Here is a 22016-nt window from a genome sequence, read left to right on the forward strand (position 1 = left end):
AAAATAAAAAAAAAAAAGTTTCACAGGCTTATGAATGTGCCTGAAAGTGATGCACGGGCTTCGTTTTCACTTTTTTCCCCCCTCCTCTTGGCGCCAGATTGCTGATGTCTTTTCCGGGCATAGTTGTCCATCAATTATGATCATTTGCATTCAGCCGCAAAAGAGTGGTCGCGGCGATAGATAGATAAAGAGAATGTTTAACTCGCAAATGTAAAAATTTTAAAACTTATACACATGCAGTTGAAGGAAAAAGGGTCAGAATTGTGAGAACAGAATTTTAAGCAGTAAACTGAAAAAAAGTAAGAGTTGTGAAAAATAAACTCTGAATTGCGAGAATGAAAGTTAGAATTGCGAGTTTGTGCAATTGAGAATTTTGTCTCCAAATTGTAAGAAAAAAAAAAATTTTTTTGCCAGAATTGTTAGACAAACTCAGAATTCTGAGAAAAATTACCTTACTTACCTTTTTACAATTACCTTATTTTTTTTTTTCATACTCTCACAAACAAGCTTCCATAGGTTTAGAAAACCATGAGGGGGAAAAAATCATTTTATGTGTGAACTTTAAAGTGGTTATGACTGTATCATGGCCTATACCTTTTCATTTTAATGGAAAATTTTACTCACAGCAGATTCTTGTCACGATTGCCTACGGAGAGGAGCGAGGAACGAGGAGACGAGGAGTAAACTCAAACACAGTCTTTAATAATCCACATCCAAGGGGTAACACAGGGCAGGCAGGAACTCACATGTAGCACAACTTTTAATCCCGGACAAAGACAGACTGCACAGACTGGAACTGAAATGCATGGGGTAACGAGGGATAATCAACGAACACAGGTGAATCAAATGACTAATCACACATGGGGAAACTGGGTCACAGGGGCCACGTGGGGAGAAAAACACACACAGACAGTCCATAATCCTGACAATTCTTTTGTAATTCTCACGGAATATACATTTTAGGAAAACTGTCACTGCATGTGATCGCTTGCAGCATTTTGTGATAGTTCAATTACAGCCGAATACACTGCATAACCCTCTGCAGGCACTCTCATATCTCTTTTGGGTATTCCATAATACAACATTAACGGCTAATCAAAAATGTAATTTATGGAGAGATTAATCAGTCTATTAAACGTGGGGAATGAAAATCTGATTGCACTGGCCTGAAAAACATCACATCATACAGCACGGGACAGCATGTGCAGCCGCCCCCGATGACTCATGTAACACTTTCCCTTCTTGCTTTCACAAGTGCTTCATTTTTTATTTTTTTCCTGTGAGACGTGAATTTACATCCGCTGCTTTCTTACCTGCAGAGAGAACTCTATCATGCCTCCTTTCATAATCGGAGCCTTTAGAAGCTCTGGCCTTTTTGAAGTTCTTTCTGGAATCAAATTAATGGAACACTTGACATTCCTATTATGCAGACACACTTCTCAGTCTGTTGCACCGTTACATCCTCACACACGTTGCATCATATGACACGCTGTTTGGAAAACGATGTGCCAGGTTATCAGAGCAACTTCACAGAAAAAGCCAATCTGAGCAAATGAGATCTTGCAAGATGTAAACTGAGGTTTGTGGATGAGGTCAATCTGGAACTTGGCAATCAGACTGTTCAATCTACATTCATCGCATTTGCATGATTAGAAATATGGTGTACCCAGATGATACAATCAAAAGAATATTAAAATCCATTTGTCATTTAATTTCTACATGCTGCCTCGAATTAAGGACTACAGCTAATACAGTTATTATATTGCCTGGGTATTGTGAATTGTCCTTGTACGTATAAGTGAATATTATGGAATAAATACACTGCTGGTGATTCACAGGGGTTTAGGAAACATGCCTTGTGTTTCACAAACATTTTATGTGTCAGATTGAATTAGAGGAATCTTACAAAAACATTCCCAGGTAACTTTTCGCTCCAAAATTAAATAGCTTTATTATATTGTATTTTATATGGACTTTTGCCCTTTTCCCCATTACTGTAATATAGAATATTTTAAATGTTTCATTTGGCTTGGATGATGTGCAAAGAAAAAATGTTTGACTGGTTGCATAAAAATCCACCCAATTGTTGTGCCACACAATGTTTGACTCTCGATAAATCCGGAAGACTTGTTGGGCAATCGTGACATCATGTACAGTAGAATAATCAGTATTTATGACTCAAAACAAAAAATGTTATCATGGCCCCCACCCCCTTTTTTTTACTACTTCCTTGCAAATGCTTTATTTAATATATGACTGTATCAACTTGACATTAATTTAAACAAAAGCCTTTTTAATTGACAGGTCACATTGTAAATTTCTCAATATAGGCTCACTGGAAATATGTGCCTCTACCTACATTTCTTCAAAACTCAAAAAACGTACTTATACGAATCGCTGCAGTTTCCAGTTGAAATGAACACTAGAGGCAGTAAAACTCCCACAACTTTTATTCCTTTTCACACCAAGTATGATGTGCAGGTCCACAGTTTCGATTAATAAAGCCTAATTTTCGCATAATCACTTGAGGAATATTATGTTATGAATTCAAAAAAATTTTAACACGCTGCGAGATTTGAAAACTGATGCATTTGAAGATTAGCGTCACATATCCAACTTCATCCAACTTCATATGCATGAGTTTTCTAATTCAGTAGGTTTGCTCGGTAGCTTAAGTGACGAAGAGCTTCGGCATGAATCCCGTGAAACTACAGTTCAACAAAACAGCTCAAATCTGCATAAAGAAGTTAAAGTAGCACGGCTGCGTCAACAAATGCCTTTTTACATCACTTTTGCATTTGTTAACACTATCGGTTAGGTTTAGGGTTGGGTTTGGTGTAGGAGATATTTCCAACACAATACAGCATTAAAGTGCCCCTATTATGCCATTTTTAAGGTTCCTAATATTGTTTTGTGAGTCTCCTAGGATTACATGCATGCAAGGTATATATGCACTCAAAATATGCATTTAATATCACCTCATTTTCCAGCGATTCTCAAACGATTCGTTCGAAGCAGTTCAAAGATTCAGTCTCTCTAAAACCCTCCTTTCCGTGAGCCTACTCTGCTCTGATTGGTCAGATGGCCTAGTCTGTTGTGATTGGTCTACCGCGTACAGCGTGTGTCGGAAACGATACGTCTATTTCAATAGTTCTGTATTTTGAACGCTCGATAGAAAATATAAACATCTATTATTTATCATACTTGTGATTCAGTGGAGCCAGCTGGTCCAAATAAACAGAGTACTGAGCCATCTTTCAAGAGCAGATTTAGTGAATCCTGCGTTGAATTCCCCCGAGATTTTTTTTTTTAACTCCCCGAGATTAGAGAAGCAGTCGTCAGTAAAATTACGTGTTTGTGGGCGGGGTCAAGTTGTTCGCTGCCGGCCAACGTAGAACATAGGCGGGAATTATGAAAATGTGTTACCCCGTGACGAAGTGGGATTCGAATTACTAACGACTCGTTTAGGCTGTAGAGAGTCGATTCTTTATTTTGGGAGACAATAACTTTATTTATTGTGCACTTTTGTCTTTTTAACTTTGCTGATCGTTTACATTCACATACAGCTACATTACACATTGCATGAAAGGCAATATTGGAAATGGCATAATAGGGGCACTTTAACTTTTAACGACACTTCTCAGAATACGTACCTGAAGCAACGTAATACAAACACAGCAATACGTGCCTATATCAGCGTAAAAAAAAACGTGCCAGAGTCACGTATTGAACCTTCCACGTATTTAGTGCCTCTCACTGGACGTTTAACTTTAAAACTGCCGCGAAACGTGCAGTAAGGTACGTAATAACGGTGTTATTAATATGAAATTAAAAAGAAATGTATTTAAAGGCACGTATTTCGATTAAGACAACAGTGACATCACTGTAAAATTTTTTGTCATTTTACAGAAAAATACAGTAAAATGTTACATTAAAAACCTGTTAATTGGTTAAATGTAAGTCACATATACAGTGAGAATTGTAAATGGTTTAACATAGCAATATATGTAATGTTATTGTAAGAATTAATTTGCTGTTGTTTTCAGGTAAAAACTATGATTTACATAAATTACAGTGAAAGATAGTAAAGGACTGAAACATTCTGAGAATGTCCTGCATCACATTTAAATAAATTTCATTATTTTTGCTAGCCGTAATGTAGGGTGTTTTGTTAAATTTTCTTCTTCTTACGTTCGTTATGTTAATGTTTATTGCATTTCTAGTGTCGTGTGTAACCCTGATGATTGAATGGTGAATTTCTGGCAACTACAGCTGCCATTTATGTATCTCTGTTAGATATTCATTTTAAAATGCCATGCTATTTTTAGAGTTTAGAGACCCAAAAATGAAAAATTCTGTCATTAATCACTCGACCTCATGTTGTTCCAAACTCGTTCCAAAGCTCTCTGGCCCTCCATAGACAGCAACTACCACGTTCAAGGCCCAGAAAGGTAGTAAGGACATTGTTAAAATAGTCCATGTGGCATCAGTGGTTCAACTTTAATTTTATGAAGCTACAATAATACTTTTTGTGCACAAAAGAAAACAAAAACCTCTCTCCAGCCATCTTCTTTCAGATTATGTGTGAGAGCGAACTGTCATCCGGATGCTGCAGCTCACTTTGCCCTCGATGTGTTAACATATGCAGAGGGCATTTTGCTGCAAATTGGTGACAAGAGAGCCAGGTTGTGCAAGCGGTTTATGTCCTTGTGCGGAGGTGAAAAAAAGCAACATTCATCTGCACACCGTTAACACATGCAAGCTGTGATTACATACACAAGAGCATGTTAGTTGATGATAAAAACCTTATTAAAAGTAGAGGATGCAGAGAGAAGTGATTTTTCTTTAAGAACAACATGCATAAATGCTGCATGAATTGTGGCTTCAGTCTGTAATACAGGCCTGTGTGAAAAGTTTCATCAATATTCATTTACGAAGGTACATTTTTATTTCAGTATCATAACCTTTATTAAATACTATACAGCATTCAGAATGACTGACATGATTGAAACTCAGCAAGAGTTGAAATTGGGCTTTTTCTATTGTCAAAAAATGAAAAATTCCCAAATGAGCTACAAATGTACTGCAACACAATTCAACACAATTCTGCATTCACATTTTTACTTACATAAAGTGAAATATTTCAGGGATATTCTTCAAGAAAAGAAGACTTTTCCCACTGTGAATTGATTGGATCATAAAAAGTGGACATTATAGTACATAGTAGTATGGAGTCAGGTCTGAATAAAATTCATGCAAGACTTCTCAAGAAATAAGTTAAGAAATATCTTTCAGGAATGTTCCTATGTGCAATTGGGGAAAAACACTTGTCATGGCACTTTTTATATGTGGCTAGTGTTATGTTGTATGCTTAATATTTGAAGCAGCCCAATAATTCTATTAAACATATTACCTTCTTTGGGAATATAAGACAAGTTGGAAGTTATTCTAACTTTAAGAGGTTATTTACAATGATTTTTAAGATAATTCTTTTCAGGAATTCAAATTCTTCTTTAGAACCATCTTTAAAAAAGATGAGAACATATTTTTAAGAATACAGAATATTCATAATTCCTTAGTAAGAAAATAAGAAGAAAATAGCCATTAAGAAGAATTGTATTCTATTCAATTAAAATTAATTTCATTCTAGTATTTTTTTGGAACAGCATACTGTTGAACAGTGTACAAAAAGACCAGGTACATTAAGCAAGAAGTAGAATCGATTTTAACCCTATAAAAACCCTCCACATTAGGGCTGTGAATCTTTGGGTAGACAGCGAATCGATTCGATTCACGATTCATAGTTTTTTCGATTCGATTCAAGAATGATTTTTGCAAATTCAGAACGATTCAATTCGATTCGATTCACAATTCGATTCGATTCGATTAATGATTCGTTTCTGCATTCTTTAAGTGCATTCACAGGATTATTTAAATGCTTCCCCTAAATTCTTTAAATGCTTAGTCAGGAGGCAAATTACACAGCAGCCTTTATGTTTACAGTAGGTTACAATAGGTTAGAAAAAACCCCCCACTTTTGTCCGTTGTTAGATGCTAGTTTAATAATGCTATAGCATGACATGGCATATGTAGAAATTTATGTGAGCCAAGATTTTTAAAAAAGAGCTTTAAACGTATTATGTATAGGCTAACATTTTGTCACACCAGGGGTGTAGCCATCATTTCAGAAGTGACAGAAATGTCAAATACAATAATTTTATGTAGGCCTATGTATGCATTATTATTATTATTATTATTATTTTTTTTTTACAAGGAATTCTTTTCTTATCTATTACTTTGAATTTGCTATAAGAAATCAAAAACACTGCTGGACAATAATCAATCATTTGTAATTATAATTTTTCCATAATGACAATTTTATGATTGTTTTATATACTACAAACAATTTTAAATTTTCTGCACAGAATTAGGTAGAAAATATACGTTATAGTTTCTGTACTGTAATAAATATGTCAATTAGCACTGCATCATTCATAAATTTTATTTATTTATTCTGTTTATATTGTCTTAACGTTTGACCAGTTCATTCTGCTTTTTATTCAGCTTAGCTGCAGCGATAGATGCCTTTGTCCATATTAGGCATTTCCTGGCACGTCTTAAGTTTTTGAGCGTGAGATCACTTCTCTTTCAGTGCGAAAACTCCATCTCATTTTCATAAAATAAAATGTTATAGTATTTAACTTTTCCTCTCCATCGGCGAATGATGATTCTGAAAGAAAACGCGGCCGATGTCAACGAATGCTACTTTCATGCATCTGATTATCAGATAAACCTTGCACTCTTTTTTCAAGGTTGTTGTTAAAGCTGTGGTTATTTTAACGGTTTCCTTCGTACATTCGGTTGAATCGCTATAGAAATCGCGATTTATTCGATTCTTAGCGTTTTCAATCGATTACTGTCCGAAATTGACGATTCACGATTCAAAAATCAATTTTTCAAGATCGATGCATTGCATCGTCAAGGTTTGTTATCAATGCATCGAGAAAACGAGTGAATGGTTACACCCCTACTCCGCATGCAAAATTTGTTACTATGTTGATTTTGACCCCATAATGATTGTCTCAGGCCTCGTACAAGCTTGTTGCCATTATTACTCCACTTTCTTGGTCTTCCTTTTCCCTGAAAAGAAGCAGAGAGATGTGAAATGGAGAGAATTGGATGAAAAGCCGCTCTGTCATCTGATTCACTCAGTGTTTTGTGTGTTTTCTGCAGAGTGAGTACTCAAGTGACTCAGAGAGTGAAGACAATTTCCTCCTGATGCCTCCGAGGGACCACCTGGGCCTCAGTGTTTTCTCCATGATCTGCTGTTTCTGGCCCTTGGGCATCGCAGCTTTCTACCTGTCTCACGAGGTGAGAAGATCCTTTTCACCATCTCATATGCCAACGTAAATGCCAATGTTCAAGAAGTAGTTACATTTATTAATACTGATAAAATGAAGACTAACAATACACTCTTTAAATAAAGGTTCTAAAAGCAGGTTTTCACAGTGATGCCATAGAAGAACCATTTCTGTTTCCCCAAACAACCTTTCAGTGAACAGTTCTTAAAAGAACCATTTTTTAGTGTGAAGAACATTGTAAAAATCTAAAGAACCCTTTTCCACTATCCACCTTATTTTTCACGTAAAAATGGCCATTTGTTAATTTTATGGGTCTTGCTTCCGGTCTCATCTGCTTCCAGCTATTTTTAGCTGAACAAAACTACTCCTTTTGCTGCTTGATATTGCAAATTGGTGTGTCTTACCATATTATATTAGTGTATTATTTTAATTATGAACACACTGGTTTGTAATGCAAACAGTTTTACCATTTACTGCACGTTGTTATTCTTCTCGTTATTTTTCTATAGCGGCTAATCAACAGGAAGTCTCGCCCATAGGCCTACTTCCGCGTTTAGGAATAAGGTGGATAAAGAATCTTTTGTGGAATGGAATGTTCTGTGGATGTTTAATGTTTTTATGGAACCATCGATGCTAGTAAAGAACTCTTATTTTTAAGAGTGTAGACTGTTTACAGTTGCCTAGCAACATATCAGAACTGATGCGTGGTCACAGGTGTTCATACAGTATAATGGCTACTTTACAACATAATTTGTCTGAACAATCTGTTTTATAATAAAGCAGTAAGCCAGAAGAGGCCATGAGTTGCTTTACAAAGGGTATTAAATAATGATTTTTTTGGTGCAACATTTTTGGAGAAATTGTTAGATAGGTAGAATTGCTTTTTTGTACATTCCTGTGAGAAGTTCACACAGAGTTGCATCCATTGTGCAGAACCAATGTAATTTATTTAAATTAATTTATGTAGTAACAACAACAACAACAACAATAATAATAATAATAACAATTATTATTATTATTATTTTTTGTCTGTGTTATTATTGTTATCCATCCATTTTCCAAACTCAGGCAGGGTTATTATTATTATTATTATTATTATTATTATTCATTCAAAACCATTGTATTTCATTTTTTTTATTTTATTAATGTATGTAGTATTAGTAGTAGTAGTAATAATAATAATAATAATAATATCCCTGACTGAGTTTGGAGAATGGAGGGATAATAATACTACAAAGGAAAAGTATTATTATTATTATTATTATTATTATTATTATTGTGGTTATTATTATTATTATTATTATTAACTCTTAATAATATAATAATATAATAATAATAATAATATCACATATAAAATTATTATTATTATCATAACTACATATTCATATCTGTTGTACTTCATTTTTAATTAATTTCTATACTACTACTACTACTACTAATATGCCTCACTTTGGAGAATGGATGGATGATAAATAACATGAAGGTAAGTTATTATGGTACAGTAACACTTTACTTAAAGCCTTTATGTATAATGCATTATAAAGGGTTATTAAAGGGTATAATGCATTATAATTATTCATAATGTGTGTTGTAATACATCATATCTTGTCGTAAATAATTATAACCAAATTTAAAATGCATAGTGTAACAATGAACTGATAAGTGATATAATGTGTATTAACTGTGGTTGCAATTATTCATGGGATTGTACAATGCATTATAAGTTGCATTACAAGGCACAATTAATGCATTAAAACTACTTTTGCAATGCATAATACATAAAGGTTATAATTTTTTTATAATTTTTAATTACAGTGCAAGTCAATGGGGTCCAATATTGCTTTCTCCTTAAAGCAATACTTCAGCTAAATGAATGAATAAATGAAAATTCTGTCACCATTATGAAAAAGCAAGCAAACATTAAAGGCACCTAGTGGACTGTGGTATACGCGTTATATGGCACAAGGGGCAGCTACATTTTTATGTTTAAAACTGCTTAAATATTGGATTCTCATTTCAAAATGATCAGTGAGCCATGTGTATTAATTTTGCTAACACTCTTTTTTGTCTCATTTAGCATTAGAATGATAGTTCACCCAAAAATGAAAATTAGGCGATAATATACTCCATCCTAGGTGTATATGAATTTCTTCTTTCTGACAAATCCAATCGGAGTTATATTAAAAATGTCCTGGCTCTTCCGAGCTTTATAATGGCAGTGAATGTTGGAAACCCAGAAAAGTGCATCTATCCATCATAAAAACATGGATCCGGGGGGTTAATAAAGGCCTTCTCAAGTGAAGCGACGTGTTTAAGAAAAAATATCCATATTTAAAACTATACAAACCATAATCTCTAGCTCACTCTCTCACAAACACGTGTACAACAGTTAGCCGAAGCAAGAGCTTATGGTTTATAAACCCCCATATGGTTTATAAGCCCTTCATTAACCCACAGGAGCCATGTGGAGTACTTTATATGATTAATGGATGCACTTTTTTGGGCTTCAAAATCTCAACCCCATTCACTGCCATTATAAAGCTTGAAAGAGCAAGGGCATTTTTTAATAGAACTCTAATTGCATTTGTCTGAAAGAAGACAGTCATATACTGTACACCTAGGATGGCTTGAGGGTGAGTAAAGCATGGGGTAATTTTAATTTTTGGGTGAACTATCCCTTTAAAGTAAGTCAAGATGTACTGCAATTGTAGTGAAGGCGCTCAGCCAAATATTCATTCAAATGTTATTTTCATTTTTAATTAATTTCTATACTACTACTACTACTACTAATATGCCTCACTTTGGAGAATGGATGGATGATAAATAACATGAAGGTAAGTTATTATGGTACAGTAACACTTTACTTAAAGCCTTTATGTATAATGCATTATAAAGGGTTATTAAAGGGTATAATGCATTATAATTATTCATAATGTGTGTTGTAATACATCAATCATTGTCGTAAATAATTATAACCAAATGCATTATACATAAAGGCTTTAAGTAAAGTGTTACCGTTATGATTGTTATTATAACTCCTTCAGATTAGAGTTTTATTGATACTTTAACCATACTTGTCCCCTATTATGTTTGATAATCCTGGGCTTTGAAAACAAAGTCCTGAGGACAAACTAAAACTGTGGAAGGATGCATAGCTAAACGGTAGATTTCCACAACTTACAGCGCACACTGTCAGGGAAAAGCCGGTCATTATACGTCATTGAGCATTTAAAAACAAATATCCATTATAGTCTAATGTATGCTACAGGGCAAAAGATGGAGCATTCCCGGGTTTGTTTCATAAAGGTTATATAGTATGCTGCAGTGTCAAATGTATTTATAGCTTACCGCAATGCTCTTGAGAGGAGAGAGATTGCTTACAGAAAGAGTGCTGAGAGAGAGAGAGAGAGAGAGAGAGAGAGGTAATTCGCCTCAGACGGGAACTGTACAGAGAAGTGGTAATTGCAGCATTTTCACTCATTCCCTCTTATTTCAAAGCATTAATGCAAAACAGGATATTATGGTGTTCATCTCCTTTTGTTCATCTTCCATTTCACCTCCAAATCAAATAAAAATGAAACCTATATTTTTTGCATCTTCAATACTGTTAAACATGACACTTTTTAAAAAGCAGCATAACTAATGCATAATATAAACAATCTATTCAATTATGCAATAATTTACAATAAATTAGTTTTAAAATATCTTAAAGGGGTGGTTGATTGCGATTTCACTTTTTTCACGTTAGTTAGTGTGTAATGTTGCTGTTTGAGCATAAACAATATCTGCAAAGTTACGAAGCTGAAAGTTCAATGCATACAGAGATATCGTCTTTTAAGATTCTGGCAGATTAATGCCTACAAAAACGGCTGGTAGGGACTACGAGTTACTTCCCGGGTTCGTGACATCACAAACCCAGATAAACCCCGCCCCCAGGAACATGCAGCAAAGGGGCGGGGCCATGCTGCCCTGCTTTAGAGAAGAGAAAACTAGAGGTGCACATAACAATCTATTCATATATGAATCGCGATTCTGTCTTCTAATGATTCTAATGGATTCACAAGTTTCAAAATCAATGTTCTAAAGCAGCAGTTCTTAATACTGTTCCTCGCGTCCCCCTGCTCTGCACACGCTCTGCATCTCTCTCTCTCTCTCTCTCTCATTCAGCTCAGCTCCAGCAATGAACTGTTCTAATTATACACTTATTTTCACATAGCTATGAGAAGCGTTAAACATGGTGCAGTTGCCGTACTGTATTAAAGCTTTAATCAAGATAAAACCCTATATTAAAATCTAACATAAGCAGTAGCATTTACAAATAACAGCGTATCTAAAAGTATGTGACAACAACAAACAAAAAACATAGGCCTCCCATTAAAAGCCGTGCTTGCACAGGTTCTGCGTGATCCTCTTCAATAATATCCTCTGCTTCTTAATCGGGCTCAAACTGATAAGCGATATTAACGACACTGTTGTTTACAATACAACCGGAGCACATGCCGCTGAGGTGAGGGGCGGGACGTTTAGACGCGCACTAGAAGCGGTTTAGCCAATCACAACACACTGGGCTAGCTAACCAATCAGAGCCCATCGCCTATTTCTGAGGGAGGGGCTTCATAAAAGCAGGAAATGATCAGCCCGTTTCTCAGAGAACGGACAGAGCGGTGTGGAATAAAGGTAAATTATGTGAAAAATAATGCGTTTTTTTTTTTTAAATGAAGCATTAACACATGTTAGACTGCACCCCTTAAACACAATCAAGCCTAGAAAAAAATCAATGAACCACCCCTTTAATGGTCCCAAAACAGGCCTTATTTTCATAAATCGTAATTTCTTTTGATTTTGGGCTGAAATATGTCCTGGGCATGTGCTTGATGGGTTTTGTGTGATTCATCGTGTGCCTAAACTTTCAGTGTTCACTTTTGACACTGGCTTTAAAAGCAGTTTATGGCCCTCATTCTCTGTGTTTCTCGCTCTGTTTCTCTCCGTCTTTCTCTTTCATGCGGTACATCACGACTCAACACCCACAGCTCTCTAATTCTCTGCCTGAAAAAAAAATATAGAAATCTTTTCTCAGCCTGGTTTTTAAAATCTAAGCCTACACCAAAATCAATTCACTGCAATCCTTCTACAAACCTCAACAGATTTACATTATTGCAGAATATTTTATCAAGTAAAAATGCCACACAAGCAGCTGATTTATCTCTAAATATCTGAATGCATTATTGCATATCTTCTAAAAGATGCTAGATACATCTTGTAGAATATATACATGATGTAGTAGTGAGTATATTGTAGACATTAAATTATGCTGCTATTTCGTGAATGCACTGTAATAATATGAATGCTTGATTTTCTAATCCAGGTGGTTGAAATAAATTAAATTAATTTTCACTCTGTTTTGTATAAGAGTGAGTCACGGCAAGAGCAGTTTCCTGTGAGCTGTGCACATTTTCAGACAAAGTTAGTAACTCACAGTTTTGCACGTGATTTCAGCTGCAGAGCTTTTAATTGGTTCATTTTTTGACTTTTCTTTTAACTAATGATGTGGTTTTGAGCAATTACTCAGCAATCAATAGAACACAAACTCTAGTTACACTGTAAGTCTGTTTCATCAAATCAACATTTAAATAAAACTTTAATGTGTGAAAACAACCTCACAAATGCAGGGATATGATGAAATTTCCATGTTATAGAAGTGGTCAAATCGTACAATTAATAAACATCCCAAAAGAGGATCATTTAAAAAACAAAACAAAGTTTATTTAACACACTTTTTGTAACCACATAGCTGGGTATTTTGTCACATTGTAATGTGTATAACTTGCAATGGAAATATACAAAAACACCAAAGCAGTTTAAGCCAATGAATAAAGTAATTCAATTGTATAAAATGACAACGTATAAAATGTGCCACCTCACGTTAACCCTGGTCTTCGCTTTTATGATTTTTTTCTTTCTCTGCTCTATAGACTTCGGGTATAATCAAATAAAATGTGCTTAAATTGCACTTTTTAGCAATTAAACTGTAACGTCAATGCTTTGAATTCAGAGTTGTGTGTGTTGAAGGCTCAGTCTAAAACAGTTTGAACGGTCATGTATTATACATCTAGCGTTTCTCCAGGGCTTTTCATCTTCTAGCTGGGTTTAGCGAGAAGCTAATGGATGGCCGATGTGAAAGTCATCCGCCGGTGGGACGTTCTGTGAGAATGAAGCAGGCGTGATGTGCCTTGAGGGAGGCCAAAGCAGCCTCTTTTTTTGAACAGCTCTTTTTCTTCTATTCTCTTTCACTCTCATCATTTTTAAAAGGTTATTGCTGTCTGCTAATGCAATTGCATAGAAACTTAATCAGACATATAAAGCATTTGACTTAACTACAAGTCTTATAGCATGCTTTTATGTTCGTTTACGGTCTGCAATGTTTTATTTTTCAATTCACCAAAGGAAATATGAAAACTGTGCAAATACTAATACAAAATTCAGTGTTGAATACAATTTGCATGGCACAATTTCCCATGTTGCATGTGGTTCTGAGTGGCAGGTGGAGGAAACACCAGACTACTGCTGCTCTTTCTGCATTTTTTTTATTATTATTGTTTTTTCTTCAGGATTATGGGTAGTGTAGTTCTTAACCTGGAATTTGACCATTGAAATAAAAATGTTTCTCTGTAGAGAAAGAATATTATTATATAATGTTTAAAAAGAAAGGAGACATGTACTGACATTTTTTGTGAATTTACCCTATATAGTAGTTTAAAAAAATAGTTCTGTAGTTAATTTCTTTCAAATTAAAGTTTTACATGTCTAGCCGAAAACATACATCTAAAAGGTCATCTTAAATCACAGTACTGCTGGTCTGAGTTCCAACTTACTTTATATCTAGATTGTATTTGACAATTCTCTAAGTGTCTTTCCAGTTGGGCAGATTGTTCCTGTTCTGTTCAGAATATCAGGCCCTTAAACATCCTTTTTTCAAAATAATTTGTGATTCATCTCCACTCAAAGATCCTGCATTCAAACAATGCTCAATTTAAAATGGTTTCATGTGAGTTTGTGGTTTTGTGCGACTGGCTACTAATTACATCTGCGTATTGGGGGATGCATTTTTATGTTTTCTATTTCAGTTTCCCAGTGCAGATTGCATCCATGCAGATTTCCATGCTCTTCACCAAAGCGAGTAATCAATTCTGAATTTTAGATTGCGATAAAACTGTAATGGATCTCATCACAGTGTTTCCTAAAGGATTTTATTTTTGCAGAAAATTCTAAACAATAACAAGTAGTATTATATCAACAGATTATGGTTTAAAAGGGGGAAAATGTTATTAAAATGTAATATTTAATAAATTACTGTTGCGAATATGTGGTAGATACAAGACATATTTGAATCTCACTATCCTTACAAATTTGCATATTTACCAGTTCCACTCATGCATAGCAGTACAGAAAACACAATCTCATCAGATATATTACAATCAAATTATAATTTCACATGAATTGTCCTTATTAGACCTCAAAGCACGAGTAATTATTAATCTGGGCAGGTCAGTGAATGCTGTTCCTGTCCTATCTGTTTTTGCTAAGCCTGTGTGCATAATCTGATTCATTGCTTTTAGAGCGTGTTCTAACACAAACACAATATGCTCCTTATGTAATGGTTTGGCGAGAGAGGGTGCAAGTGTGGGCCGTGTAGAACATAAGCTTTGAAGAAAATACCTTTTTTTGAACAATGGGTGGATGCGTTCAACAAAATGGTTTTAATTTCGTCAGCAACACCGTGGGTGCTCTTTGCACGGATCGCCGCAGAGATTCACATAAGCCCACTTCACAAGTCAATATGCATTTGTGCTGTAGTTGATGATTACGCAGGAATGTCACATATTAATATTGCAGGAAATATATTCTGCACAGTAAGATCTGGTGCAATCACCGATACGACAAATTGAGCGATTGTCATGCCCCATTTAGTTTCTTTTTAATTTTCTTTTTTTCTTATCGTCTGTGTCATTGCTCTATTGTTAATTACTTTTTACTTTGATTTGATGGTAATTAATTATGCATGTCTAAATTGAAGCAGTAATTAGGCTACTGAGTACAGTCCTTCATCTGTACGCAACAATAGGCTGCTAATCATGTTTGCACACTGACTGTGCACATTAACAGCAGGGGCGGAAGAAGACATGAACTACTTTGCAAATCAAAGTTCAAATACTACTGCATGACTAATTTTCAACAAAGGATGCATTAAAAATACTGAAGATTACACTTAACAATAGATTTTTTTCAGACAGACAGACAGTTGATGGATAGACAGAAAGACAGACAGTTGATAGATAGACAGACAGACAGACAGACAGACAGTTGATAGACAGACAGACAGACAGTTGATAGACAGACAGACAGACAGACAGACAAATAGATAGATAGGCAGACAGTCAGTTAGATAGTCAGTTAGATAGAAAGACAGACAGATAGACAGACAGTTGATAGATAGACAGACAGACAGACAGACAGTTGATAGACAGACAGACAGACAGACAGACAAATAGATAGATAGGCAGACAGTCAGTTAGATAGTCAGTTAGATAGAAAGACAGATAGATAGACAGACAGACAGACAGACAGTTAGATAGACAGACAGTTAGATAGATGGACAAACAGACAGACAGACAGACAGACAGACAGATTGACAAACAGACAGGCAGTTAGATAGATAGACAGACAGATAGATAGATAGACAAACCGACAGACTGTTAAATAGTCAGTTAGATAGACAGATAGACAGACAGTTAGATAGATGGACAGGCAGTTAGATAGACAGATAGACAGACAGTTAGATAGATGGACAAACAGACAGGCAGTTAGATAGTCAGTTAGATAGATAGACAGACAGACAGACAGACAGACAGACAGATAGATAGATAGATAGATAGATAGATAGATAGATATACAAAGAGACAGACAGACAGACAGATAGTCAGTTAGATAGATAGACTGACAGTTAGATAGATAGACAGATAGACAGACAGACAGACTGTTAGATAGTCAGTTAGATAGATAGACAGACAGTTAGATAGATGGACAGACAGACAGACAGACAGACAGATAGATAGATAGATAGACAAACAGAGAGACAGTTACATAGTCAGTTAGATAGACAGACAGACATACAGTTAGATGGACAAACAGACAGACAGACAGATAGATAGACAAACAGACAGACAGTTAGATAGTTAGATAGATAGACAGATAGTTAGATAGTCAGTTAGATAGACAGACAGACAGACAAATAGATAGATAGACAGACAGGTAGACAGACTGATAGACAGACAGATAGTTAGATAGTCAGTTAGATAGACAGACAGATAGATAGATAGACAGACAGACAGACCATCATTGCAGCTCATTAGTGCATGCATTCATGAGTGTTTTGGTGTATTTTGATTTCCTTGCTCAGATTGACACTAACATAATTTCACATTTGCCTCACTGGTCAAAAACAACGGATGGTCTGAAAGGCACGGAGTAAAAGTGGCTGTGCTGGTGAACGGTGTGACATTTCCAGAGGCCTAAGAACATTTAAGATATATGCCAGGAAGACAAATGAATAACCGATGTGAAGATAACAACATACTGCTTTGCTTCTTGGACTGCAGAGCTAAAATTTATGCCCTAACAGCAAGCATTACAAAAATCATGTTAACTTGGTTTGTATTGCAAGCCCAAGGGAACCATCCGCACAAGACTCTCATGTGTACCAATGAGGGCTCAAAGCTCGCCAGTGGACTGTTTGCTTTTCCAACAATGCATCATGATAATGTCAGTGACAGTTTTATTAGATGAAGTCTTCTGTGATGGATTTAGTGAATTCTGGATGAGTAAAAGCAGAAATAAAGTGTGCTCAGCTCTGCTGAACATGACATAACAGCCTATGATTAATGCATCACAAGGCCCTTGTTGTGCTCTAACTGTAAATGAAATTTAATCACAAATTCTTCTCTCAACTTGAAATAGTTCACCCCAAAATGAAAATTTGGTAAAAATTTACTTACCTTCGGGCCATCCAAGATGTAGATGAATTAGTTTTTTCTTCAGAACAGATTTGTAGAAACTTAGCATTACATCACTTGTTCACTAATGGATCCTCTGCAGTGAATGGGTGCCGTCAGATTGAAAGTCCAAACACCTGATAAAACATCCCAATAATCCACAAGTAATCCACACAACTCCAGTCTTGTGAAGTGAAAAGCAATGCTTCCGGTTGAAATCCTGTAATGTAAAAATCTGTAATATTGCTTTCTTTAGTGAAAAAGTCATCTCATGTGAATCAGGAGAGAAATATGCACAGATCAAGCACCATTTGCAAGTGAAAACATTCCATGTTGGTGGATTTTGATGTGAGAGACAACAGGAAATTGACTTTTTCACTGGAGCATCATTATCTATTATGGACTTTGGAAGTGATGGTTGACTTTTCAAAAAACCCACTTTTGGAACTTTTCTAAGTGATAGCACAGACGGTATGGGACAAGTATGTGCCAAAATGTAATACTAGCGTTATTTGAAGTATTGCAGCATGGCAAATCTAGTTGCCAAGTGTTATTTAAATGTATAAGAGGCTTAAATGTATTACAAATCTAAAAATTATTAAATTAGTAAGCATACAGCAAAAAAAAAATCATCCACTCACAAAATTAAATCACCTTCATGTTTGGCCAGCTTGGCCAGGTTGCAGCAAAGCTTTTGTAAAAGACTGCAGTCATTGTCAAGCAACATACAAAAAAATGCAGTTTAAAAAAACGGAAAAGTGCAGTTTCTCACCAATTAACCTCATATGCTAATTTCTTTCTTTGACCATTGTGTTATTTCCATGGCATTAACATACTCCCATGCCTGTCTGCAGCATGTTACCATGCTGTGGGGAGTGCTGACATCTTGCAGTAATCTCAAGAGACCCAGAAGTAGGCAGAGCGCATACATTATACAGCTGCCCTGTCAATGACCACTTTCACAGGAAGCTAGTGGATCTTCCAGACGCTAGAAACTGTCACTTGAGCTAATTATGCCTGTGAATTCTGTGTAAACAGCCCTGAGAACAGTTTCTCAGTTCCTGTCCAGTGGACCTACTGTCCTCTCACTTTATCCTCTTCTTTTACTGTATCAGCTAGTGCACGTTATTCCGGGTGCCGTCAGATTGAAAGTCCAAACACCTGATAAAACATCCCAATAATCCACAAGTAATCCACACAACTCCAGTCTTGTGAAGTGAAAAGCAATGCTTCCGGTTGAAATCCTGTAATGTAAAAATCTGTAATATTGCTTTCTTTAGTGAAAAAGTCATCTCATGTGAATCAGGAGAGAAATATGCACAGATCAAGCACCATTTGCAAGTGAAAACATTCCATGTTGGTGGATTTTGATGTGAGAGACAACAGGAAATTGACTTTTTCACTGGAGCATCATTATCTATTATGGACTTTGGAAGTGATGGTTGACTTTTCAAAAAACCCACTTTTGGAACTTTTCTAAGTGATAGCACAGACGGTATGGGACAAGTATGTGCCAAAATGTAATACTAGCGTTATTTGAAGTATTGCAGCATGGCAAATCTAGTTGCCAAGTGTTATTTAAATGTATAAGAGGCTTAAATGTATTACAAATCTAAAAATTATTAAATTAGTAAGCATACAGCAAAAAAAAAAATCATCCACTCACAAAATTAAATCACCTTCATGTTTGGCCAGCTTGGCCAGGTTGCAGCAAAGCTTTTGTAAAAGACTGCAGTCATTGTCAAGCAACATACAAAAAAATGCAGTTTAAAAAAACGGAAAAGTGCAGTTTCTCACCAATTAACCTCATATGCTAATTTCTTTCTTTGACCATTGTGTTATTTCCATGGCATTAACATACTCCCATGCCTGTCTGCAGCATGTTACCATGCTGTGGGGAGTGCTGACATCTTGCAGTAATCTCAAGAGACCCAGAAGTAGGCAGAGCGCATAAATTTTACAGCTGCCCTGTCAATGACCACTTTCACAGGAAGCTAGTGGATCTTCCAGACGCTAGAAACTGTCACTTGAGCTAATTATGCCTGTGAATTCTGTGTAAACAGCCCTGAGAACAGTTTCTCAGTTCCTGTCCAGTGGACCTACTGTCCTCTCACTTTATCCTCTTCTTTTACTGTATCAGCTAGTGCACGTTATTCCATATGAAAATAAACACTTGTCTTTGTATTTCATAATCACATCTATAGTCACAGTCACATTCCTATATGAATAGGAACGTCACATGCACTGCCGATAAAAATTTAGGTATTTTTTTAAAGAAATGTATACTTTTATTCACTTTTATAAACTGATGAAAAGTGACAGTAAAACTTACATCCTGAAAAAAATATCACAGTTTCCACAAAAATAGGAAGTAGCACAACTGTTTTCAACATTGATAATAATAATAATAGTTTCTTGAGATCTGCATATTAGAATGATTTCTGAAGGATCATGTGACACTGACGACTGGAGTAATGATGCTGAAATTTCAGCTTTGCATCACAGGAATAAATTGCATTTTAACATATATTTAAATAGAAAATTGTCATTTTAAATTGTAATAATATTTCAAAATATTGCTGTTTTTACTGCATTTTTGAGCAAATAAATGCAGCCTTGATGAGCAAAAGAGAGTTCTTTCAAGAACATTAAAAACTTTGTAATGGTAGTGTGTAAATATATTTGTTCTCAACTGGAATAGAGAGGTGGCATTTAATTAAGCTTTTTTTTAGTAATTCAACAAGGAAAAGTGACATTTAATCATTTTTATATGCCAACATGAAAATACAACATTAATCGATATGTAAAATTGACTTAGTGTATACAGTTTTTTTTTTATAAAATCATTTTAATATATGAACAAATTCAATACAACCACAAGCTAATTTTGTGTGATGACACCAAATAATCTTTAAATCAGATCTGGAAACAGTTTGAACTGATTCATGGAAATGAATCAAACTTACCAACTCTTGTGCTGTTTTTACACACTCTCAGCATCGTTAGTCTGAAGCACACCAGTCTGATATCATCCAGGCGAAGAGAAATGCACATTTGAGGGAAATCTAGGTTGAGCATGACTAGAATAATTTTGTTTACCTCATGATGCAGTCGGTCAGAAGTAGTTGAATTATGATCGGCTGCTAAATGTGAGGGCAATTTCAATATGACCCGATTAGCATCATCAGGTTATTGTGGGCCGACCCGTTTGATGGATGTTGGCAAAGATGAAAGACACAAGCCTACAGACAGACAGTCCAGATTTTCTCCACAAGCGATTATCACCATTATGTAATAAATCAAGATAATAGATGGCAAAATATCTCATAGCGGTCAGGAAGGAGCATCTGTAAGCGAGCGGGGGAAGAAAACATCGAGGCAGCGAGGTGTTGAGATGTAAATGAATTCATCAGAAATATCTGTCCTTAATCTTGGCAACATTTCCTGGGCTTCAAAGGCTGCGGGTCCCCGCAGGAGAGCTCTGAGTCATGCAGCGCTTATTATTTATGCACTTTACCAGATCTGTCAGTCAGCTGCTGGAGAGCGGCCAATTAATAATTTCTCTGTTTTCTTTCTCTCTGCAGCTCTCTTATGCGATCATAGCTCGTTCACACTCCAGACCTTTTCAAAACATGTCAACATGTGCTATTTCTGTCTTTGTTCTCCCTCTCTCACGCAGACTAACAAAGCAGTGACTAAAGGAGACTTTCACCACGCCAGCTCCAGCTCCAGACGTGCGCTCTTCCTCGCCGTACTGTCCATCACCATCGGGACGGGCATCTATGTGGGTGTGGCTGTGGCCCTTATCGCATACCTCTCCAAAAACAATCACTTGTAGCCTTCCCATGCCCAAATCACTCTCACAGTCGGATAAAGACTGGTTCACTTTGGGATCAGCTTCTTTGGGAAACACCCGATGGTCACGATACGGGACTCACCAGCAATGTGTTCCACTCCTGCACTTTTAAAAGTCGCGTTCCCATTTCGTTGGGAAGATCATCGTTTGTGTAAATTGTCTTGGTCACTTTTCTGCATTTTCATGTGAACGTGCCGCCACCACAATTGTATTTATTTATTTATTTTTTTTGCGCTCAGTGTTTGTGCAAGTGCAAATCTAATGCTACACACACACACGTTTTGGGCCAAATTAAAGTCAATATGAAATCAAAATGGACCTGATTTATTTTCTTAATGCATGTTCTTAATCATGCTGAATTCATCAAAATGTATTTATTTGCTCTGCCACTGCACAACTTTCTATTTTTGTCATCAGATAGGTGGCCAATCCAGTCAGTTCCCATTGGATGAAATCAGGGGCCGGTTGCACCAGCTGTGCGCAAGTTACAGCTTAGTCTAATTTTGATGCAAAGGTCCACTAAGTTACAACTTATGGTGTGTGCACACCAAAAGCAAACTTAATTATTCGCACAAGTACATTACATAAAAAGTCAATGCAAACAGGCACATAGACACGTATTTGCGCAGGGCGACGCGAATGACACAAATTGGGCGGCGCGGTTGTCATGAAAGCGTGATATTCGCCTCAATCGTGTCTTCTGCAAGTTGTAAAATTTCAACTCGAGCGGAAAATTCGCATGACGCATTG

General features: G+C 36.0%; 1 protein-coding gene across 3 annotated transcripts in view; it reads left to right on the forward strand.

Moving 5' to 3' along the window:
* Window positions 1-21571, forward strand: part of LOC107754749 (synapse differentiation-inducing gene protein 1) — a 34130-nt gene extending 12559 nt beyond the window's left edge. For 2 of the 3 annotated variants that reach the window (XM_016571319.1, XM_016571320.1), the window contains 2 exons: window positions 7234-7371; window positions 21090-21571. In XM_016571319.1, coding sequence (XP_016426805.1) covers window positions 7234-7371; window positions 21090-21248 — 297 coding nt within the window. In that variant the 3' untranslated portion in view covers window positions 21249-21571. The remainder of the gene's footprint in view (window positions 1-7233; window positions 7372-21089) is intronic. The other variant, XM_016571321.1, reaches the window with a different exon arrangement.
* The last annotated feature ends 445 nt before the right edge of the window (window positions 21572-22016 follow it).

This window comes from Sinocyclocheilus rhinocerous, unplaced genomic scaffold (genome assembly GCF_001515625.1).
Source record: "Sinocyclocheilus rhinocerous isolate Xijiao unplaced genomic scaffold, SAMN03320098_v1.1 scaffold232, whole genome shotgun sequence".
NCBI lineage: Eukaryota > Metazoa > Chordata > Actinopteri > Cypriniformes > Cyprinidae > Sinocyclocheilus > Sinocyclocheilus rhinocerous.